General features: G+C 47.3%; 2 protein-coding genes across 7 annotated transcripts in view; one reads left to right on the top strand and one right to left on the bottom strand.

Moving 5' to 3' along the window:
• The window catches only part of CCNDBP1 (cyclin D1 binding protein 1), a 23,474-nt gene extending 7,219 nt beyond the window's left edge, over positions 1–16,255 (top strand). The window contains exons 9-13 of one of the 3 annotated variants that reach the window (XR_011529186.1): positions 765–825; positions 2,461–2,507; positions 8,267–8,452; positions 11,832–11,952; positions 13,162–16,255. Coding sequence is in view for 1 of the 3 variants with exons in the window: in XM_070582686.1 (XP_070438787.1) it covers positions 765–825; positions 2,461–2,507; positions 2,759–2,873 (223 nt within the window). In the remaining 2 variants the exon portion in view is untranslated. Of the gene's footprint in view, positions 1–764; positions 826–2,460; positions 2,508–2,758; positions 3,240–8,266; positions 8,453–8,936; positions 9,298–11,831; positions 11,953–13,161 lie in introns of those variants that run through there. The other 2 variants (XR_011529189.1, XM_070582686.1) reach the window with 2 other exon arrangements.
• On the bottom strand, positions 4,179–24,104 carry EPB42 (erythrocyte membrane protein band 4.2). 4 transcript variants are annotated; one of them, XM_070582640.1, is made up of 14 exons: positions 23,638–23,779; positions 22,461–22,536; positions 22,173–22,379; positions 20,640–20,885; positions 17,609–17,727; positions 16,621–16,725; positions 15,515–15,692; positions 14,850–14,988; positions 14,451–14,554; positions 13,181–13,435; positions 11,791–12,090; positions 8,368–8,528; positions 7,092–7,225; positions 4,179–5,307 (listed from the first exon to the last, which is right to left on the bottom strand). In XM_070582640.1, exons 3-14 carry the CDS (start codon positions 22,372–22,374, stop codon positions 5,052–5,054), a joined length of 2,199 nt encoding a protein of 732 aa, XP_070438741.1. In that variant the 5' UTR covers positions 22,375–22,379; positions 22,461–22,536; positions 23,638–23,779; the 3' UTR covers positions 4,179–5,051. The 4 variants fall into 4 exon arrangements, with proteins under 4 accessions (XP_070438741.1, XP_070438755.1, XP_008526754.2 ...); XM_070582654.1 differs by having other exon boundaries at positions 4,179–5,213; XM_008528532.2 differs by lacking the exon at positions 22,461–22,536 and having other exon boundaries at positions 4,179–5,213; positions 22,173–22,349; positions 23,638–24,104.

Below are 24,104 nucleotides of genomic sequence, written 5' to 3'. Positions count from 1 at the left end.
AAATTTGACATTGAATATAATAATATTATCTAAGATTCAGATTTTCCCAGTTGTCTCTAAAATGTCCTTTATAGCTTTTTTGTTTTTTTTTTAATCCAGGGTTCCATCAAGGTGTCACCTTGCATTTGGTTGTCATCACTTTAGTCTCTTGCAACTAGAACAGTCTCTCTCCTTTTTAGTGTTGTTTTGAAATTAACATTTTAAAGAATCCAAGTTAGTTGTCTTGTAGAATATCCAACAATCTGAATTCATGTGATAGTTTTCTCATGATTATAGATTATATTCAGATTAAACCTTTTTTGGCAAGAGTATCACATAGTTGAATGTTTCGTGTTTCTCATTGCATCATATTGGGGAGGCACATGATGTTAGTTTGTCCCATCATTGGTGGTACTAAATTTGATCTCTTGGTTAAAGTGGTACCCACTACAGTGGCGTTCCAGAGATGAACCCTGCCTATACCGGTTGTTAAATTGATGGTTTCAGATTCTCACATTTTTAACTGAATTAATCATGTCCCATCCTATTGGCCAAGGGAGTTTTTTTCTCCCAGCTTCCTAGTGAAATGGGATATGTCTGCGTTCAGTGAATACCAGTTCAATTGGTTCTTTCTTGGTTGCCTGGTTGCCCAATTTAAGGAACTCATAGGCATTTCTGGGACAGTCATTTTCTTACTAGTCACATCCTTCGTTGTAGACTGGAAACCACCTAGCTGAGCTTTGTTCCTTTTTTGGTTTATGTTTATTTTTGCTTTCTGCCCTTAGTGTGGATGATTTGGCTCTGAGCATATATCCACCCATGTGCCACCTGACTGTGCGAATCAATGTAAGTACCAGCTTTGAGAGAATAGCTACAGAGCTAACTGGTAGAATTTCACCAATCACTAGTATTTCCTTTAAGCTATAGGGAATATCTTTATTTGTTGCACTTGGATGCAAGTGCAACAGTAATGTCACAGTTCTTACAAGTGTTTGTGCTTGATAAATATTCGCTGAAGTTGAATTATAATACCCATGAGCTCTGGTAGCCCTGTCTTCTATAACCACTTGAGTAATCATTTAGAAAAACCCGAAGACTTAGAAAATGCTGGGGCCAGCCCAGTGGCGCAGCAGTTAAGTGCGCACATTCTGCTTCAGCAGCGTGGGGTTCACCGGTTCGGATCCCGGGTGCAGACATGGCACTGCTTGTCAGGCCATGCTGTGGTAGGCATCTCACATATAAAGTGGAGGAAGATGGGCACTATGTTAGCTCAGGACCAGGCTTCCTCAGCAAAAAGAGGAGGATTGGCAGCAGTTAGCTCAGGGCTAATCTTCCTCAAAAAAAAAAATAGTAATGCTGCTTTGAAAAGAAAGTCTTCAGTAATTTAAGATCCTCTCAACCTGAAGTCACAAGTTTCTAATTTCTAGTATAGGCAGAAATAAGTGTTCCGGGGACATACTCTGTTCTAATATAAACACATCATGTGATTTAACCATGGAGGGTCAAGCTCTTTATAAAAATCTGATTTTATTGTATTCTTTCAAGTCCTGGTTCCTGTGGTAGAGAATGTTCTATTTTTAGAAACTCTGTTCTTATCTCTGATATTACTGGAAAAAGAAGTAAAACTTCCAAATGGCTTATATTTTATAACCAGATATATCAATCCTAATAATATTTAATAAATTAGATAGTGGCAATTAGATTCATCAAATGTATCTTCACAATGTGCAAAGACTTTGAAGTAGAATAGGATCCTTTTGGGCATTAAGTTTTTTTTCCCATTCACTTTTTAAAAATTGACTTCCTAAGAAGTAAACATCTTTAGCAATATCCCTCGTCAATTATCCTGAATAAAATTTAAAAATATGTACTATATATTGGTGGCATACATACATCATCATGTTATCTTGCTATTGGTTCTTAAAATTCTGTACATAGATTTTTTTTTTTTTTGGTGAGGAAGATTGTCCCTGAGCTAACATCTGTGCCAGTCTTCCTCTATTTTGTATATGGGATGCCACCACAGCCTGGCTTGATGAGTGGTCTGTGCCTGGGATCCAAACCCACAAACCCTGGGCCACCAAAGCGAAGCCCACGAACTTAACCACTACGCCACCAGGCTGGCTCTGACTTTCGTAAAAAGAAACATGAGTTGTTTCTGCTATATATTCTGAGCTGTCAGCAGCTGGGACAAATTCAGCTTATGTTCTTCCTTTTTCTGTTTTTTTTTTAATTAAAAAATATTTTAAATTTAAAAAAATGTATAAAAATGTTATAGCAATGCTATTAATCAGACTTTGCTAATTAGAAAGGAGTCCATAATCCTACTATCCTAATGTAATCAGCATTTTTGTTTTTGTCTATTTCCTTCAAGATTCTTTATTTTACGATGTTTTATTATTTGAGTCTTTTAAAATATTTTAGCTCTCTTTTCTTTTTTAGGGTAGGGCTCAGGGTGAGTAACTTCTGTTTCTTTTCTAGTCTGCGAAACTTGTATCCGTTTTAAAGAAGGCCCTTGAAATTACAAAGTGAGTATGAGGACTTCTCCACACATAGCTTTTTGAGAATAAGCTATCCAGCCATTCTCCACTCCCAAATCCCTATTTCAGGGAGTGGAGGAAGGTGGGTATGGTGTCTTCTTTCAACTTCGGCTGTGGAGCAGCTGAGTTTCTGCAAAGAAACTTGCCTTACTATAGTTCCCTCTGTGCCCCTGTTGAGGATAGATTTTTCCCTTGACAGTATAATAAATTTGACCTCTTTTTTCCCATTCCATTCACAGAGCGAGCCATGTGAACCCACAGCCAGAAGATAGTTGGATCCCTTTACTTGTTAATGCTGTTGATCATTGCATGAACAGAATCAAGGAGCTCACTCAGAGTGAACTTGAGTTATGAGTTTGCAGGCTCATTTGTGCTCTCCTCTTTCCCTTCCTTACTGTCACAGCCAGGCTCTGATGTCTGTGTTTAAAATGGGGCTAGACTGCTTTCTAGATAGAAAGGGAGTCCCTTTCTGTACTTACCCAGAGACTCTATCACCAAAGATTCTTGGTTAGGCCAGACTGGCAATTATTTATAAACCATACGAGTATGATTTATTTTTCTGTGCTAGATAAAAAAGTAATTGCATGAGTTTGGGTTCCTGAGAGGTCTCTCAGAGATTCCTGGGGAAACTGCCTTGTTTCCTATTTACAATAAAATGTGTCGTTTTATTGTTAAAGATGTTGGTAGTCTCAATAAAATGCTAACCTGCCAGTGGTTAAATGAGTACCCTTCAAAGTTTCTTTCTACCAGGAATACAGTCGGTTGAGACTAAAACATTGCTTTCATTTGAGTTTATAGGTCTAAAGATCTGATTTGATCAGAAGTATATTTAGAACAAAAACATTTGATTTTAATTTATTTAGAGAAAATGACTCCAAAGGCCCTGTTAGTACTTCAGCATATTATATAAGATCAGTATTCTTAAGTCCTTCTGAATATTATTCCAGGTTACTCCATGCCTCTAAAATTATTTTTTGGTATTGAGCTCATTTGTTAGGTTTGTCCACCTTATTGAACAGATTTTTTTTTCTTGTACATACCTGTATTGTTGTTCTCTGTTATATGTTACATCTGTCTCAAATTTAGATACACAATTTTTATAAATCAAAAAATGGTAAATGTCTAAGAGAGTTTATATAATTTTTTTTAAAGATTTTATTTTTCTCCCAAAGCCCCCTGGTGCATAGTTGTGTATTTTTAGTTGTGGATCCTTCTGGTTGTGGTGTGTGGGATGCTGCCTCAGCATGGCTCGATGAGCAGTGCCATGTCCACACCCACGATCCCAACTGGCAAAACCCTGGGCCGCTGAAATGGAGCGCGCGAACTTAACCACTCAGCCACGGGGTCAGCTCCCAAGTTTATATAATTTTAAGGGCCTCTTCAGTTAATGCTTTTGTGAAACCATTGCCACTTCAGTATATTTTTGCATCAGTCTGGAAGATCACATATTGGAAAGCGGAGTACACCTGTATGATGTATATTCTGGTGACCTGAGTTGGGCCTTATGCATGGACTGCAGGTCTCCACAACCTCTCATGCCAGCCCTTGTCCTTGTTTAGGTGTCATTCATCACATCTGCCCTTCTCATGTCCCCACAGTCTCTTTGGATATAATCAGCAACAGCAGCCATTCTTTTGAGAGACTCGTGTGTACTTGGGGTTGAAATTCCTTAAGTCAAGAGTTTTAATTTACTTTTGTAAGGTGCCATTCGGTACTTTTAACAGGCGTCATAAAGAGAAGGAACTAAAATCAAACTGAGAGTGACAAAGCAAAACAATATTATAAACAAAAAAAATCACAACTTTGTACAAAAGGAGTCTAGTTCTTCTCTCTCTTCTTATAGGGCCTATTTTCTAAGTATTTAATAATTTTCCCTTTTCTCTACTGGACCAAATGCATGTTATTAACATTAGACTTTAATTGTGGGATGCCTAATGAATACAGAACTCTAGTAAAGACTTATGTGAAGCTGAATCTAGAAGATCCTTCTGTCCTCAGGTTCTATGTTGTATATTTTATAACTTTGTTCTGTCATCTTTGGATCTTTAAGGATAATGGTCAGGGATAGCACCAATCAGTGTCATCTTAGGATTACCTAACTATTCCATTTTTAGCTATTATTGTCCCACTTCATCAGAAGTATAAAAATGATTTAAATGTTAGATTCTTTTCCTTACCTATAAGTTAGTGAATGTGTTAGTGAGCAGTAAAATGGTTATGAAAAACCCCAAACCCCAAAAATCTGAATGTACTTATCTGAGTACCTTTTCAAAGGTTTCCTTTTGTCCCTCAAGCCCAGTAGTTTCTATTCTAAGATAACTAGTCTTCACGACTCCCTTAATCTGGGGTGACAGAAGCGTATGTCTTTCCAGTTGATTTCTGGGAATCTAGTTTTGTTCTTGGTCCATCTTCTGCTCAAACTGAATGGAGATTCATTTGTCTGATAAGCAAAGTTTCCCTTCCCAGCACGTTCGGTTTTAAATGGTAGATTCAAAGGGGTGGTTGGGGAGAGTGACAGTAGAGCTGGGAATTTCAGCTGGAAGTTCCGGGGCTACCACCTCGACACTTCTGTAGTTGGTTAGGTTCTGGAACACATCGCAGTCCATTTCCACAGTGAGCATCTGGAGCCCCACCTGCGTCGGTGTGAACCGGAATTGGGTGTACGAGGTATCTCCAGGCCACACCGCATCTAATCTGAAATATAGGAAAAGGCAGGTGGTAGTTCCGTCCTAGGTTCATTGCTTTGCTAGCCCCAGTGACTCGATCCTTCCCTACGTGAAGAGGCAGACTGTGAAGAAATAAACATACAAGTACCTTGCTGTTAAAACAGAGGCGGCTTTCAGGGGAAGACAGTAGCCCCCCTGCGGTGGGCAATTGCGTGGTTGAGAAGAGAAACATCCTATTCTAAGGGCTTCCAAGCTACATCTCTTATTTCTTTTATCACCTGTGACTTCAGTCTGGTCCCACCTAGGTAATAATACTGGGTATGTTTGCAAAAGCTATAGGTTTGGAACCCTCACATTGCAAAGTGCAGTGGTACAGCAGACATATTGGGAAGATGTCACTATGTCAATAGATGGTGTTTGGAACCCTTTCAGCAACCCTTAGCCTGCCTGTGGACCTTCTTATGGTGACTGAGGGAATGGTGCAGATTTCCTTTGAGGAGCTTTGCCCCATAATTGATCTGGGAGACCACAAAAGTCTGGTTAAATGTTGGCAGTCCTTCCTCTTAACTTATTGACAAGAATGATGCATTGCATTTCATGAGTCTGAGGCAGTGGCTCAAAAACCAGACAACCTGTCAGGGACCTCGGGGATGGTAGGAATAGACATTGTGAACTCTAACCTGTACACTGTGTGTTCACCGAAGGATGCCGTGGACATGAGAGAAGGAGAGAGAATGAAAGAAGATACTTGCAACATCTAAAACCAACAAGGAACTAATACCTAGACTATACAGGGAACTCCTACCAGTCAACAAGGAAAAAAGTCAGGAATACCAAAAGAAAAGTGGGTGAAGACAGGAACAAACTTTACAGAGAAGGAAATGGAAAAGGCTAATAAACATATGAAGATTTACAAATTAAAACACCAGTGAGATACTACCTTATGTCGTTTGGAAAAAAGAAAGAAAGCTGGGTATTGCCAAGAGTGGAGGAATGGAAGGAGCAAAGAAACTGTCATGAACTGCTGGAGGGAGTGCAGACTCCTGCAGCCATTCTGTAAACAAATCTGATAGTACCTGCTCAGACCTGGTCATGTCCTGTGACTCAGCAATTCTATTCCTGGACATATATATCCTCCCTCTCCCGCCAGAGTTTCAAACAAGTACATAAAGAGACACGTGTGAGGCTGTTCATTGCAACAGTATTTGTGGTGTCTGAAAGTTGGAGGCAATGTGGGTGCCCGTCACTGTGGAGTGGAGTGGTAGGAAGTGGGGGACGTGCACGGTGTAATATCATGTAGCAGAAGCAGTGGACTTGATATATGTGGATGAACCTTAAAAACAGTTCTCAATGAAAAGTAGGAAAAAGAATTAGACATAACATCATTTATATAAGTTAAAAATACAGCTCATGATCTAACAGTACACATCTTACTAATGAAAGGATACACATACTAACGAGGATATGAAGGGTGGTGGTGGGAATGGGAGTAGGGAATAGGAATAAAAACGAATATTCAAACAAAATTCTGTATTGTAGTGGTCATTAGTAGAATGCAGCTCTCTGGCTGCACGGAGAGGCAGACCACACTCCCTGTGATAGTCTCCAGTCCCCAGCCCTAACCTCCTCGCCTACAGTCACCAGCAATACCCACGATCTTCCTACATCACCAGGCCAGCAACCAGGGTCAGGTGGGTGCCCAAGGGGTACACAGCCTCCCTCACTCCCGTACCCCTGTAGACATGGTGGCCCCAGGATGAGAGAGGCCCTAATCCTTTAGTTCAGCTTCGGGGGGTATTTGCTCTGTCTCTATGGACATGGCAAAAAGTCAGTCATTAATCTTGGGTCCCTGCCTTTCTGAGCAGTTGAGATGTTTCAGTGGGATGAGAGGCTTGTGGTCTCTTACCTGTAGCTCCTCTCTTTGTGAATGAGCCTCCTTCCATAGATGGAGACCACACAGTCCTTCATGGGAGCATGTAGGGTGTTATGGATGCTAACCAAGGCCGTAAGAGGTTGGTGTTGCTTTACTGTCTTTGGCATCTGTGGGAAGAGGCAAAACCTGGAGCAGATGCCAAGAGCACAGAGCCGCAGTCACTCCTCGCCCCGCCCCCATGGCACCCTCCTTGTACCCTCCTCAGTTACTCTTCTACCTCTGCCATTCTCACCCAAACTCCACAGCTGACTTCTTTACCCCTCTACCTCATCTTCCTGCATTTACTCTCACCCTTGATCCACCACTGACCATCTCTGACTGTGCCTCTCCTCTGCTTAGAAACCTTGGAGGGTTTCAGCTTCACTTGGCATTCCCCGAGCCCTTCATGGTCTGACCCCACTATCTCTCCAGCCTCATCTGTTCTTCCCTTGTCCAAAAGACATCCCTGCCAGGTCAGGCACTTTCCCATCCCCAGCGTACCCCTCAGGCTCCTTTCCTTTCAGCCTCTTTGCTCAGTCTTCTGCCCACAATGGCCTTCCCCCAGCTTTGCACTGAAAACCTACCCCTTTTTCAAGGTCCAGCATAAATGCTACCTCCCCCATGAAGTCTTCCTCAAACCCATCAGCTGGAATGAATCCTTTTTACTTCACTTATTGCATAGTGACTTTGTACCTCTATTAAAGCACTTGTATAGAAGACCGAACGATGTGTCTCCTTTACCCGACTATAATCTCATTGAGGGCAGGGACGAGATTGCATTTATTTTGGCTGGGGTAGACACGTGGAAAGAGGACAGGACCAAGAGCTATAAGCCTCTAAAACATCCCGTTTTTATGATCTTGGGCATGTTGTTCTCTAGGACTGTTTCCTCATCTGAATAATGGAAAAAATTCCACCTCACAGAGCTTTTGTATTAAAACAAATAAATGAGGAGAAAATATGTTGGCATATGTATAAAGTGCTAAATAAACATAGGCTATTATTATTTTTATAAGTATGGAGGCAGTAACTTGGAAGGCCCTGATTTTCGAAAACTTTACTTAACCAACTAAAGAAGTTGGAAAATTTAAACCTTAATAGCATATGTAAGAAAGCTTCTCTTTTAAGAGAAGGAGCTCTTAACCTAGCATTTTCTGGTAATCCTGCAGCACGGTCACCTGCTCTGAAGCTTGAGGGGCTCTGATTCCTCCTGAAATGGGGACGTCGGTAGTAGCAAGCGAGAGCAGTTCCAGGAAGCACTGGTGCCTACCTCGATGGTAAGGCGTGGTCTCCGAACGAGAATGTCTTCCTGAGCAAAGCAGCTAAGGCTGGACTCAGAGTGCGTTGCCCTGGTGGTGAGTCTGAGAAAGCTGTTCCCCGGTGGTCTTCGCTCAAAATAGGAAGAGGACAGGCTGGTGCTGACTTTCTCAACTGAAACACATGACAGGTGGAGTCAGTGCAAAGGGGTGAGAGGGTGTGCCCTGGAAACAAGCAATAGTTACACACACAATGCAAAGGAGTCAGGATCTCACTGAAGCCGGAGAGATGCTTCATCTCTCAGCAATTTCAAATTTGAACTCACCCCTCACCACCATCACTGCCTCCACTAACACTCTTGACAGACAACCTCAGTGGGGTTGTGGAAAGGTCCCCCAGAACAAGTTAAGCTCTTTGGGCTTCAGTTTCTTTGTTGAATAATAACACCAACGTAGTGGGATGGCTTGGGTTAAATGAGATACTGCAAATGAAGTGCTTAACTCAGACCCTGCCAGACAGTCGTTGCTGAATATATGCTTACCTTATTTCTTCCCACTCTGTGCTTCTCTTTGCCTTTTACAGAGAAAATGAAGCCATCTTTCATCCTTGAGGAATCCTCTGAATCATGTTCCCATTCCTATAGATGTAGATTTCTACCCCTGCTGTCACTGTCCCTTCTCCCCGCCAGGAGGATGAGGTGTTCCTCCAGCTCAAGTTCAGTGCTCTCCTTTTTAAATCTGTGCCTCATCCTGACCCCACCACTGCCTAGCTGTGTACCTTTGGACAAATCATTTAACCTCTCTGTATCTCGGTCTCCTTATCTGTAAAGTGGGGATAATAGTGGTTCCTGCCTTATAAGGCTGTTGTGAAGATAATGAGATAATGCATACAGAACACTTAACTCCATTTTTGCCAAGAATAAGTGCTCAATAAATGTGAGCTGTAATTATTCTAGTTCATTCTCATTTCCTCAAGGGTTGTACCATCAGTTGTAACCCATCTCTCCTGAAGCTTCAGTCTTTATCTCTCTGCCGATTACAGATATTCCTTGACTTACGATGGGGTTACGTCCTGACAAACCCATCGTAAGTTGACAATATCGTAAGTTGAAAATGCATTTAATACACCTAACCTACTGAACATCATAGCTTAACCTAGCTTCTCTTAAACATGCTCAGAACACTTACATCAGCCTACAGTTGGGCAAAATCATCTAACACACAGCCTATTTTCTAATAAAGCGTTGAATATCTCATGTAATTTATTGCATACTGTACTGAAAGTGAAAAACAACATGGTTCTAAGTGTATCATTGTTTACCCTCGTGATCGCGAGGCTGGCTGGGAGCTGCGGCTCACTGCCACTGCCCAGCATCACCAGAGAGGATCAAACTGCATATCACTGGCCCAGGAAAAATCGCAATTCAAAATTGGAAGTGTGGTTTCTATTGACTGCATATTGCTTTTGCACTGCACCATAGTAAAGTCGAAAAATCTAAGCCAAACCATTGTAAGTCAGAGACTGCCTATATTTTCCTCTGCTTGTAAGCAGATTCCACTCTCTCTTACCTTAAAAGAAAAAAAACAAACACCCTCCCTCTACCCAATGATCCTGGCTAACTACCACACAGCCTCTCTTCCGTTTCCATCCATTCTTCCAGGAAGGACTGCACATCTTGTCTCACATCCTCAACCCTCAATCCATTTAACCCCCAGGAAGCTGGCATTTGCTATTGCTTCTCAGTAAGACCACTCTGTTAAAGGGAGCTTTTCAGCCTTGACATCTCCTGGCCTCGTTGCTGACCTTGCTGGCTGCCTTCTTCCTCTCTCTGACTTCTCCAACTCCCTTACTTCTGCTCTCTCCCCGACTGCCCCCTACATGCTGGTGCTGCCCTGGGTTCCCTCCTTACCCTCTGTCTTCTCAGTCCTTCCCTCATCCCTGTGAGCTCATCAATGCTCTGAGCCTTGGCTGCCCACTCTCTGCTGGGATTCCCACGTTTGGTCTTCTGGCCAGCCTTTATCCTGAATATTAGGTTTAGGTTTCCAGCTGCCTACTGGCCATCTCTGCTTGGAAGTCTCACGGGCTTTCAAACCCAATATGTCACAAACAGAACTCATCTTTCTGCCACAACCTGCTCTTCCCCATTTTCCCTAGTCTAGAGGCTCACCCAAACTGGAAGCAACACCCTTCCCCCATATACATACTCACAAGCCTAGTCTATCCCACCTCCTTAATATGTCTTCATTCGAAGGGCTGCTAGTTTAGTTTGTCCTTCATTTCTTGACTTGATTGTTACAAAACCTTCCAACCTCTAATCCAGTGGTTCTCAACCTTAGCTGCATATTAGGATAATATGGGGAGCTTTATGAAACAATCCCAGTGCCAGGCCATTCCCCAAATCAATTATATCAGACTCTGGTGGTGAGGCCCAGGCATCAGTATTTTTAAAGTTCTCCAGGTCATTCAACGTGCAGTGAAGGTTGAGAACCACTACTCTAATATGACCCCTTCCATTCCATTCCACCAAAAGTTCTTTTTTTAAAATGAATTTCTGATCACCTTGACTCCACTGGTTAAAACATTTCACCAGCTCCCCATTGCCCAGAGAATAAAGCTCAAACTCCTTAGCATTGTGTACAAGCCCCTTCATGATCTGACCCAGGCCAGCTCTCACACCACTCCCCCAACTCCATGCTTCCCGCCTTTGGAAAGGGAACATAGTGGAGAGCATGGAGGCAAGCGGCAGGTTAGGAGGTTGTTGCAACAATGTAGACAAGCTCTATTCCACTGATTCTTTCCTGCCAGCCCGCTGGAATTACCCAAGGAATTTACAAATTTTTTGATGTTTGTGTCCAACTGTGGAGTTTCTGATTTAATTGGTCTGGGGTGCATCAAACTTCTCCAGGTGATTCTGATGTGCAGTGAAGTTTGAGAACAACTGGTTTAGTCCAGGGAATTTCAACCCTAGGATGACATAAGGAGCTTTAAAAAACCCCAGTGCCTGGACCCCATCCCAGACTGATTAAATAAGAATCTCGGGGAGGAGGAGGAAGCTGTGCACATGTTATTCCTGCTGCCTGGAAGGCCTGTGACTCACTTTTCTATCCATCGCTGTCCTGCTCATCGCTTAAGACCCAGTGCAGTCTGATTTACTTGGGGGCAGCCTGCTCCAGCCTGGGCAAGCGCTACTCTGTCATTGTACGCTGTTTACCTTATCAAATACTTACACTGCTACCATGGTCTGTTTACTTATCTGACCGCAGTTGGACTTGGGAGAAGTTTTTCTGTGGGAAGCTCAATAAACATGACTGAGAGAAAGAGAACACCAGAGGCTAGAAGCTATCTCTTCAGACCTGCAGGGAGTGCTGTATAGGTGCTGCCTGCCCAGAGTGGGAGTTGGGTGTGTGGGGTGTCTGGTGGGGCCATAGACAGTTACCCGACTTGGCAGTGAGTGTAAGGAATTGCTTCTTCCTCCAGAGTTCAGCAGCAAGGATGCCGTTGTAGTACACCGCCTGCACCGCCACTGACAGCTGCACCGTCTTCTCCTGGTCACTGGGGTTAACCAGGGTCACAAAGAACACAGCATCCCCTCCCACAGGTAGGAAACTGGGTGCTTCCAAGAACAGGTACAAAGGATTGGCAGACTCAAGACTGGGAGGATGCATGCCATTGTCTTTCGCATGTTTCATTCTCTCTTTCTGGACTCTCTCCAGCACCTCTTTTTCTTGAGGAGACCCTGAAGAATGGAAGAAAGCAAGCAGGCCTCTTACCCAGCAGGGATAGACCCTTCTAATAAAAGCCCAGGATTAAAATGCATCTACTCACTGCTGCTCAAATCTCAAAATCACAAGAGCTTTGCACACCTCTAAGGCCATATTTAGCTAAAAAAAAGAGGCCTGTGTTAGGCAGATCCCTACAGATACAGTGTGTCTCTTCCAAGTCACTCAAGGACCAAGTTCTTCTTTAAGTGTTATGAATTTGTGCCTTGAACGGCAGGAGAGCAAGCTTTTGGACAAGTCACACTGTCTCTGAGGACAGTTTTGCAGGGACTTGAATCTTCCCAAGTGAAGGAGTTTGGACTTATTCCAAGGGCAATGGGGGCCATAGAATATTCTGGAGCGAGGGAGTAACATAATTACATTTGTGTCTTTGAGAGTTCATTCTGGAAACTGAAAGTTGGAAAGGGAATAATGATGAAGAGACTGGAGGCAGGGGGTCCAGTTAGGAGGCTGTTGCAATACGGCAGGAAGAGATGATGAGGCCCTGGGTCACCTGTGGGCAGTGGGGAAGGAGATGAGGAGACGGGTGTAAGAGTAATGTGGGGCTGTGATGGGGGACGACTCAAGGAGAGTGCAAGCCTTCTTGTTTGGACAAATAGGTGGATGGTGGTGCCATTAACTAATATGGAGAGAGGAACAGGTCGGAGGGCCTTGGACAAGAGGACGAGAGGGAGAACAGCTTCTGGCAGCCGGGTTTGGTATTAAGTGTGTTGTTTTATAGCAGTGGTTCTCAAATGGGGGCAATTTTCCCTCCCAGGGGACATTCGGAAATGTCTGGAGACATTTTTGGTTGTCACAACTGGTGGTGGTGGTGTGGGGGTGGGTGCTGCATCTGGGAAATAGAGGCCAGGAATGCTGCTACATGTCTTATAAGGCGCAGCTCCTCACAACAAAGAGTTATCTGGCCCTAAATGTCAATAGTGTCAAACGAGGTTGAGAAAGTCTGTTTTGTATGCTGGGGAAAGGACTGCAGCTCTCTGTGGCCTGCATCTGTCTGGCTCATCCCTTGCCCTCTTTTGCTGTTTCAGGTGCTGAGAAGCCCAGTACCTTCAGGATATTTGTAGTTCTGAGTGATGTCCTCACAGCGGTCAACGCCCACACCCTTGGTGCTGATGTTGTTCCCAACATACTTAGTGCTAGAGGCGGTCAGCTCCAGTGTCCCATCCTTACGGCACTTCCAGACCACGCACGAGGCATTTACGGTGGCAAAAAGATCTGATACCGCAGGGGTCAGCTCCGGGGTCAGTTCCAGTGTCCCCTCCTTGACTGCTCTGATTGGGACCAGATCACAGGGCCCCAGGACTGAGGGAAAGATAGGTCAATGAGCAAGGGGAGGCACACCAAGACCTCTGCTTGGGTCAGAGCTGCACAACCTCAGTCCCCATCCTGTACCCTATTTTCCCTCCCCCTGGATCAAGGTCAGAGGTGGGCACCAGACAGTTTCTGAGAGGGTATTGCAGATATTTAGTGACAATACTTTTTGGTCATGGTCTGTGACAGAAGCTCTCTCAGGAAGTGGGCAGGTAGAACCTCAGAGGAACATAGTACACAGCTTGACTACAGATATGAAAGGAATAGGTTACCTTTACTGAGCACTGGTTATGTGCCAGGCTCTGTAAGACTGTTTTTTTGTTTTTGTTTTTTGAGGAAGATTAGCCCTGAGCTAACTACTGCCAATCCTCCTCTTTTTGCTGAGGAATACTGGTCCTAAGCTAAGATCCACGCCCATCTTCCTCTACTTTATATGTGGGATGCCTACCACAGCATGGCTTTTGCCAAGCAGTACCATGTCCACACCCAGGATCCGAACCAGCAAACCCGGGGCCGCCAAAGCGGAATGTGTGCCCTTAACCACTGCACCACCAGGCTGGCCCCATGTAAGACTGTTTTGTTTCTGGGAAGGGAAGAGCCATCCTTTTATGGCTCCTGAAGATTCCTTCTCTGAGCTTGAACCTATCCTGATACCTTCTTTATCCATATCCAGAACTTGAGGAGTCGCACCCTACAAGCCCCTGGACCCAGCACATCCACCAGCTATATCTTAAGACTATCTGCCCTTCATGGAGACTTAGCTCTCTTGCCTATTGCTCTGCAGTGGGGCTGGTCTCCCCACAGCCTTGTGGCCAAGATGGCTGACCTTTGTTCCCTTGAGCCTGCTGGTGTCAGGTCAGCATTCTGCTGGCCACTATCATTCCTTCTGCTTCTCCCGTTTTAGGGGATGCAGACCCCCTTTGGACCACCTGCTCCTGTTTCCACTCTAAGGGACTCCTTCAGCTCGTGCAGCTCTGTGCAGCCTAGGCCCACCCCCAGGCTTTACCTCCAACTTTATTAGGAGCTCTTGGGTACAGAATCTGCCATCCACCATAATCCTGGCCCAAAGCAGGGCGGGTCATCCAGCACTCCGTGGAAGTCTGGAAGATCCTGAAGGTAGCAAAGGGAATAATTCACGTGGGAAAAAAAGCAGTCCTGAAGAGGTTCTAGAAACGGTAGAGTCATTGTTGCCATGGGGATGGGAGAACACTGCATAATAGTGACTACAACAGTCCCAGGAAGGGGCATGCACACCACGGCCGACCACCAGTGTCCTGCCTCCAAGAATCTTGAAGGCCTACTCTCAGTGCCAGGGCCACTTGGAGTGTGGGGGTTCCCATGGTTCATACCACACCTGTCTGGAGCCCTTCCAGGTCTGAGGCCTCATCCCCCTTGGGCTTCTCACCAGATTCTGCCTCTCTGGCCTTCTCCGTTCTGAAACCCCTCCTCATTGTAGTATTCATCTATGAGCAGGCTCCCATGGGTGCCCTGGGCTGAGTTGAAAGTAGTAACAACACGGGCAGGGATTCCCAGGCATCGCAGCACTGCGTGGAAGGGGGCAGAGTCAGAGGACGACAGAGAGGCCTGGGGTGGGGGGTATACAGCTAGCGTTTTCAGTGTCTCCTCTGGACAGGCACTGTCTTAAATACCCAGTGACTCTGTGGAAAGAGGTTGGGCATGGGCACCAGGAAGTTAGAAGTGACAGCCAGTCACAGCTCATATACAGGCCAAGAAATGATGTACAAACAGGTTACACAGCAGGCAGAGCATCCAGCAGGGGCAGGCTTGCAGAATATACAACAGGGCACGGGGGACTTGCTCTACTGGGGCAGGGGCAGGGGAAGTTTTGGGGAGAAAGTGAGTTTGAGAGCAGAGTTTGCCAGATGGGCCCAACTTTGCTAAGAGAAAAAGGAGCAGAAGCTGGTGTGTGTGTTGAGGGGAGGGAGGTCTGCCTGCTTTTGGAGATGACCCTCCCACATGAGGGGCCATGGGGCAACCCAAGAGGCAGGGCAGACACTCTGTACAGTAGCCAAAGTGACCTGTGGGTGCAGCAGGCAAGCTGGTGTTTACCTGTGCAAGCAACAGCGGCCAACACCCAGGCCTGACCATCATACACAGGCCGCCCTTGGCCCGTGAGCCACTGTCGCAGGATGGGCACGCTGCCCCGGCGCTTGTTCCTCAAGGCCTCTTCATGGGCATCCTGGGTCTGCGGGATGGGCAGCACACTCCTCTCCTTATGAGCATGCAGCTGTTTGGGGAAATGTGTGGACGTTATGTGCGTCCCAGGACAGGACAGCTCCTGGGGGTAGGTAAGGAGGGTTCATCACTGTTCTCCTAACCTGGGGAGGGACCACCTGCATCAGAATCACCTGGAACTTGTTAAATCTGCATGTTCCTGTGCTCCACCCTAGGCCACTGGGTTATAATCTCTAGGGGTGGGGCTCAGGAATCCTCCTTTTAACAAGTCCTTCAGAAGCCAGGATTTTGTGGACCCACTGGCAAAGAAAGTTTGAGCCACAAGCTGCCCCTCGCTGGGGGCTGGTTTCTCTGCTCCTTTGCTGGCCTGGCCCTGATTCCTTTGAGGGTGTTTGCACCTGGGCCCTGAGGCCCGCTTAGCCCAAGCTTCCTCTTCTTCACAGTCTGGCCTTGTCTCTCACCACCTCTTCAGAGGGGAGTCCAGAAGAAATGGGGAACACGTTATAAAGGACTTTTAGGGCCAACGGGAAAGCACCATGCTACCTGCATGGTCTGCGTAGTCTTAGGAATAATTTAGAAATAAAAATAAATCCGTATGACCACCTTCGCAGCAAACCCTGGGTCAGATGGACCCTCCTTCTCCTTTCCGGGGACTTAAGGCTCCAGGTTGGGCTGGGGGTGGGGGCTGGGAGGAGGCCGGGAAGGGAGGGGTGCTCTGAGGAAATCCAGGCCACTTTTAGTCCTCGGCTGGCTTGTGTCCTGAGAGACCATACCTGATTTTGCTTTTCCCTCCCCTGTGGATGCTATTGTCCTTCCCTCCTCACTCTGACCCTTCTCCAGGAACCATCTCCCACGCCCTGGGAGGAGGGGCTCATTTGTGATTTGAAGATTTCCAGGGCATGGTGGTGGACACCTCTGTCAGAGGGTTCCCGTCTCCTCTCCTCCCACTCTGGACTCCCCTTCCCCTGCCTCTCACTCACCATGGAGCCCAAAACACAGGCCACATGCACGGGGTTGCCCCACTGCTCCACTTGCTTGTCCTCGCTCAGTAAGGCCAGGCTCAGGTCAAAGACATCCCTCTCGAACTGTAAGGACCACACAGGGATGGGTGAAGGGTCTCCATCCCACAAGACAGCCCCTGTCACCTCATCCTTCTCCCAGACTCAGGTTCCACTCCTTCCTCCCATGCCTCGTTGTCCCTCTATGCCCAGGCAGTCCAGTCCTTTGCCTGTGGTGTTGTCTGACTCTCCCGATAGGATATAAGCTCTGGAGGACCAGGACTGTGCTGCTTCCTTCCATTTCCACCTTTTTCCAGTTAGTGCATTGCTACCGCTGCTGTCAGCGCTGCTCTGCGTGTGGAGGACACCAAGGCAGCTCTGCTCTTGAGGAGCGCACAGTTAGGACTGGTGTGGACATACAGCTGCTTAGACTATAGATCCCAGCCATGGGGCCAGAGTTCTGGGAGAGGTACCAACCCAGAGCAGAGCGCACAGAGGAGAGAGCCACTCTGCCTTTGGGGGCTGAGGAAGGCTATCAGAGGGTCTTAAAATATGGGGAGGAGTTTTCCAGGGCATAAAGAGGGGAAGGTGTTCCTGGCAGAGGGAGCATTCAGCTTGTACGTGCAAGGGATGTTGAGGCGCTGGAGCGTGGCTGGCTCTCGGGGACAGGAAAGAAGTGGCCTGGCTGTGAAGGGCCTTGGGTGTGAAGCCAAGGGGTTTGGCCTTTATCTTGTAGACGGTGGGGATTTAACAGAGGTTTGGCTTGCATGGCCTTTAAGAAGATAACTCTGGAAGCTGTGGAGGATGGTCTGATGTGGTCCTGAGGAAAGAGAGGCACCACGTGGCTGGAATGGCCTAAAGAAATGGCCTCACGACCAGGGGCTTTTGGACCTGCCAGCTCTGTCTAGCCTGAATACTGAAGGTTATGGGGTAACCACCGTCCCCTCTCCTTCCCTGGAGGCCCCTGTACCTGGCCAAAGTCCCAAGACTCTTCCTGGATGCAGTCAGCCGTGCCCAGGTAGATGAGGCCATTCTGGTTCAACAAGTACTCACTGCGTTGAGCCTCATTCTCCAGGAACACAGCGTCCTCTGGTGAGAAGCAGATAGGGCTGAGGGCGTGTGGGGTGCCAGGCCTGCCCTCCACATCCGGGCCTCTGCCCACCCTGCTCAGGTCAGGTTTGGCTGGAGGCCTTCCCTTCAGCTCTGGGCCTGATGAGGACTGAGGAGGAACTCCCTCTTTTCACTGTCCCCGCCAGGACCCAGCCTCCTCTCTGGTGGAGAGCAGGGAGAGGGGTCAGAGTTCCTTGGTCAGCCAAGGTTTGGCCTTCATGGTCAGCCGTGGCTATGGGAACAAGCCAATGTAAAAAGCCTACTGGTTGCCAATGACATGTGCAGCCAGAGTGTGATGTGCTCAAGAGAATTTGGCAACAGCCCAGGGAGCTTTCCAGCGGACCTGTCACGTCTCTCCCACAAGTTCACCTCCAAAAAAAAAGGTGTTTCAGAAAAACCAATCAAATGTAGGTTGATAAGGGTGAGCAGAAGGGAAGAAGAGCGTTTGGCAAGGCAGGGCCAGAAGGAACAGTGGGGCTGCACGAAGTAGGAGCTGGAGCACTGGCTTTCCACCCTGGGGGCGTCCTGGTGGGCCTAGGACTTCCAGCCTCTCCTGCTGTCCTCATCCAAGGGTCAGGCTGGAGATCATGAGGAGGATAAGGGTGTTAAGGAGGCTGTCACCCACTCTGGGGAGCTGGGAGCAGTGGGGGGATCTACTCTGCTTGCCAAGTGTCTCTCTCTGCACCTGGTGCTGGGGGTGGACTAAGGGGTGGCTAGAGTGATTCCTGGGGACTAGAAAGAGAAAAGGACTTCCAAACCATCCCCCCAGGCATCCAGCTGGGAAGAGGGTACTCAGAGCAACAGAAGGATAGGATATTACAAATCAGAAAGTTCTGAAAAACCTGGGGCCTAAAATCACAGAATCCTGTGCCCAAGTTGCCCTCGACCCCTGCCCCTCCATCCTGAGTACCCTCTATGAAGTCAGCAGGACATCACTTCTTTGGAAATCCCTTCAGACTGATGTGGTTGGCCCCACGTTCCGCACAACTCTGGGAAGCACTTCATCAGAGCACAGGTAGCACCAACTCCTCTTCTCCACTTGGGTGCAGCCCCTTTTTATAAAGTTTCTGGCTTGTGAATAGGACTCTGACTTTCATTATAGGACACAAAATTTCCTTTTGAGTCCAGGAGGGCCCCATCTCCAAGTATGCTGAAACAGAGTCCCAGATCATCTCTGAAAATCTCTTAATCGTCTCCTAGATGAGCAGAGCCAATAACTCACTCCTGCCCGGAAAGGCACCTCTACACACACTCCCGTGGAGAGGACTTCCCTAGGCAGGCGCCTAGAAGCCAAGCACAGAGCAGGAATCCCGGCATGGAGTCGAGACTGTGGGTTCCCTCTGAACCGACCACTGTCCCAGAACTGTCTTTGCTGTGTGTTTGCTCGGGCTGCCAGGGCCCAGCTTTGGATGCAGGCTCAGAGTCAGCAAGGAGGCGGGGGCACTAAAGCCTCAGCTTTGGAGGGAAATGGCTTGAGGGTCTTTCCGTCAGTGTGTGGAGAGTCATTGGGCCTCCTCCAGCTGAAGGGGCCTTGAATCCACGTGGGGCAGGGGCACCTGAATGGACATTAGTTCCCATCTATTATTCCACCTGCCCACCCCCTTGGAGCAGGAAAGAAGGGCCTGAAGTGAAGACAGGCAGGGCCACCTGAAGGAGGGAGGATGGGAGAACCCCACTCTGGGCAAGAGAAATGGAGAGAAGGAGCCCTCTGGGGTTTGGGCACCACATAGAAAAGGAGTCAGGGATAGGGTCCAGGGACAGGGGCCCCAGGAAATGGGGCAGGTTTCTTCTACTGCCCCATGTTGCCTCTCATGTCCCAGCCCTGCCTTGTAATGGGGCCCCTTTAGGCTGGTAGTGAAACTCTTGAAAGGAAAAGGCCCTTGTGCTTGTTGTCTGGAGCAGCAAGGACAGGAAAGCTGGGAGAAAATGTTTTCCAAGCCACCAAATGACCCTTCGGGGAGCCCAAAGGACCAAGGTGGGTGGTGGCAGATTTAAAAGGGAATCTTCGGAATGGGAAGAAAGAGGGGATGCCCTGTTGGCTCCTGTTTGGGGCACATCAACCATGTCTGATGGCTTTTTCCAGATGAAATAGCCCCAACAGCCTGGGCTGAGCTTTGCCAGAGTTGGTGTTGGGCGCAGGAGGTCACCTGACCCCAGGAAAGCCCACCCATAGGCCACTGAGCTACAGGAAGATGACTGTTTAGTTTGCGACTTCAGGCAGAGATTTAGATGGGCCAATGTGGAGGTGACCCAGCAGTCCGTAGTAAGAATAGAACAAACAAGTGAAGAGAAGTGAGAGCAAAATAGGGCAGATTGACTGTGAAGCTGATGAAGCTTTGGGCCCCTCACTAGCATAGACCCCTTTAGGCCCTGGGAGGGACCTTAGCAATTCAAAATTATATATTCTTTTTCTTAAAGAGGGTCTTCCAAAGTATATAAACCTCAGGTCCCACAAAACCTAGATTCACCCTGGAGATAGACTATGGGGGCCCAGGGAGGAAACAGAGAAGCCTGTCCACTCGGGTCACCTCCATTCCCCAAGCTCTTTCCAGTTCTCGGCCCCTGTACTGTTGCAACAAAGTGCAACTCTCCTAGGGTTGTCTCAGGGAGTCTCAATTCCTCTGAGCAAATAGCCTGAGCCAGCACCAGGGTTTGGTGGTGAGACAAGCCTTTGCTTTCAGTGGGAAGACTCAGGCTTCTTCTGCCAGGGGTGACACCAAGATAGGACCCTGAGTCTGAGAGGCCATTCACTGGGGGAGAAGGTAACACAATAACCAAGCACTGATGCCGCCCTCAGTGTGAGCTGTCTGCGGGGGCCTGGGCAGGTGCTTCCTGCCAGAGCTGTGCCCTAGCTCCCTTTGCAGCCCAGGCTGGCCCAGATCCACACTCACCTCGACCCCAGGGGTTAAAGAGCAGTGTGAACTTGCCCAGGAGGTGTTGCTTCCTGCCTGAGACCTGCAGCAGGAGCGAATAGTTGCCAATGACAGCGTCTGCGGGCGTAGTCACAGAGATGACCCAGCACTGGGCCTCTTTCTCCTCCACCTCTGCATTCCACCCCTTCGGGTCTCCCGGACGGGGAATGGGACTGGAAATCGGGAGTATGGCTTGGGTCCCCTTGGCCTTGGAAGGCTGCTCACCTGTAGTCACACAGAGATGAATTAGTCATTTGGATCTCTTGGTCACAACTCAGAGTAATAAAGTCAAGTATCACAAAGTGGGAGAAGGTACAAATTGGTTTTGGGGGGAAATGAAAACAGCCCATCCCGTAATGGGAGACACTAAAGAGCAATGAGAGAGCACAGGCTCTCAGACTCACGGACCTACATCTAGAAAAGGACCATAGTCTGTAAAACGGGCTTAGTAATAATATCTGCTTCGTAAGGCCAATGGGAGGTCTCAACGAGATATTGCATGTAAAGCACTTGGCCCGATATCTGACATGTAGTACAGATTGGATAAACAGTAGCAATTAAATGTTATATTTAGTCTAGATTAACTCCCATTCAGGCTTTTCTACAAAACTCATGTTATATTTGCAACTAAAAGGAACCACTTAGTGATAATCCTGCTGAACAGCTTCTGAATCATAATAAACACTATTTATTGTACAGTAGTTCCCCCGTAGCCATGGTTTTGCTTTCCGCCATTGCAGCTACCCTCAGTCAACTGTGGTCTGAAAATATTAAATGGAAAATTCCAGAAATAAACAATTCATGAATTTTAAATTGTATGCCGTTCTGAGTAGCGTGATGAAATCTCTGTCCCGCTGTGTCCCACCCAGGACGTGAATCATCCCTTTGTTGGATCCCCAACCATCGACATGGTCTGCTTCTGACATCCAACCATCCACATCACCGTGGTTCTACGATTCTCCTTCTGACGAATCGTCAGATCAATAGTAGCCTAAAGCTCCATCCCAGCGCCTACGTCCTCCTCCTCCCTTCATCTCATTGTGTGGGCACTGTGTCTCCTCACATCCTCACAAGAAGGGTGAGTCCAGCACAATAAGATATTTGAGAGAGAGAGGCACATTTATAATTTTTATTACTGTATTTTGTTATAATATGTTATAGAACATATATGTTCTATTTTATTATCAGTTGTTGTTGTTAATCTCTTACTAATTTATAAATTAAACTTTATCATAGGTAGGTATGCATGCACAGGAAAAAACGTGGTACATACATATAGGCTTCCGAACTATCTGTGGTTTCAGGCATCAACTGCAGGTCTCGGAACGGATCCCCTGCGGAGAAGGGGGACTACCATCCACATTAGCTCCTCACAATAGCCCTGCCGGGTGGGCAGGACTCCTTGAGGCCCAGGTGCCGTGAGGTCCATTTGCTCGTTGGCTCCTTGAGGGAGCGCTGGAGAGAGAACCCCCCGTCCCTGTTGTCAAAGGGGTCTAGGCCTGCCCCACTTACCAGTTTGTGCAATGAGGGCCACATTATTCGGAAATTTGTGGATTGGAGTCCAGAAGTGCAGGCTGATGGTGAAGGGCTGCCCCCTCCTCACGATGAGGTGCTGGGAGCTAATGGCCTTGGTATGGTGCTCCTCATTGTTTCTTGCTGTCTGAAAGTCACAGCGCTCGATTCCTAGGGCTATTGTGGAAACGAGAGAAATCATGGAGACTAGGTAAATGTGACAGCGTAAGTAAAAGCAGAGACTCTGGAGTCAGAGAGACCAGGGTTCAAATCCTTGGCTCAACTTACTTAGCTGTGCCACCTCAGGCGAGGAACTTAACCACTCTGAGCCTCAGTTTCCTCTTCCTTAGAATAATCATCCGTACTTGCAGGGTTGGGGAGATTAAATGAAGTGATATATATAATACAAGTAGCACAGTGTCAGATACATAGTAAGTCCCAATAAATGAAACTACTACTATTGTTAATGAGAACAGTGCTCGTTCTCATTGTTGACCTCCTTTTCTGGCCCCAATCCAAAAACAATGAATAAAATCCAGAATTTTGCTCACCCTTACTCATTTTTCCTTGGAACACAATCATAATTTTGAGAGCTGGTTTTGCAGTCACTGAGTCCAAATCTCTTGTTTTATAGATGAGAAGGATGAGGCCCAGAGTTCAGAACCAGCTCACTCGAGATCATATGTGGCTCTTTCACCTAAAGGCTCACTGAGCCCCCGCACCGTGCAGCCCAGGAAAACTCTACAAGGAGCGGGGCCTAGACTGTTATGATCGTGTATCAGGCGATTCTCATTTTACACTGAGAATTTACAACGAGGGTTGTAAATGTTCTAACAGACCCAGGCAGAGACCCTCCAGTTCTGCCTATTTTCTTGCTTTATGTCTGCCTCTGCCCCTTTTGGTTGGGTTCCCCGTCTCCTACCTCCCCTTCTCTCCCATTCAGCCTTGAGGCTATCACACCCTCATGTTTTCCCAGGGTATCACAAGCCAGTGAGAACAGTCATGTTTCCTGGGATAAGCATATAAATCCATGTTAAACTCCATCACCATCCTACCACCATCACCACAACTATGACCACCAACAACCTACCCTATTGTCACTCCATAGCTCCACTACCAGTACCACCACGACATCACCCACTACCTCTCCCCACCATAGCCCCACTGCCATCACCTCCACCAGCACCAGGACCTGCTACCACCCCCTACACACCATAGCCCCTCCATCATCAGCAGCACCCATTTGCTATCTTCCCATCATAGCCCTACCACCATCACCTTCACCACTATCAACACCCGCTACCACCCCCCACCATAGTCACTCCACCATCACCAGCACCCATTTACCACACCCTCACACTCTATAGTCACACCTCCATCATCCTGCTTCTTTTAATGAAAACTCACAATGATGGCGGAGCTACTGACAGTCCCGTAAGCCCCGTGGAGTGCTGGCTTGGCTTACCCTGTCCCATGGCTGCAGGCTGCTTCTATCCGCTTGATCACAGGAAATGCCTGTCTTGAACTGTTGCTCTGGGCTCCCTCTCTGAACCTGTCTTCCAGGCAGAAAATGATGGAGGTACTTTTGTTGGCTTAAGAATCTGTAAATGGTGGAGTTTGTGTCTGCTTTTCCTGTGAGCTCCCGCACCTGTTTCTTCTCTCCTACTCCCTCCCCGCTGGTATCTCAGACCAGCTGCTGGGAGTTACCCTTTTTCATTTTATCTCTTGTGCCAGGAGGCCCAAGCAGAGGTGTGCCTGGCAGGCTGCAGTCGGGGGTGGGATGGGGGAAGATGTGTCAGCGGAGAAGCCCAAAAGAAACTGCTAAGCCTGTGGCTTCAGTGGCCTCAAGAGACCCTCAGAGATGTCATCTGGGAAACACAGACAGACTCTGGAAGAGATGACTCCACACACAGGAGGCCCCTATCCCACTCC

Source organism: Equus przewalskii, chromosome 1 (assembly GCF_037783145.1).
Source record: "Equus przewalskii isolate Varuska chromosome 1, EquPr2, whole genome shotgun sequence".
In the NCBI taxonomy this organism is placed as follows: domain Eukaryota; kingdom Metazoa; phylum Chordata; class Mammalia; order Perissodactyla; family Equidae; genus Equus; species Equus przewalskii.
The sequence above is the reverse complement of the archived record's forward strand: the minus strand, read 5'-3'. Positions and strand labels throughout refer to the sequence as shown.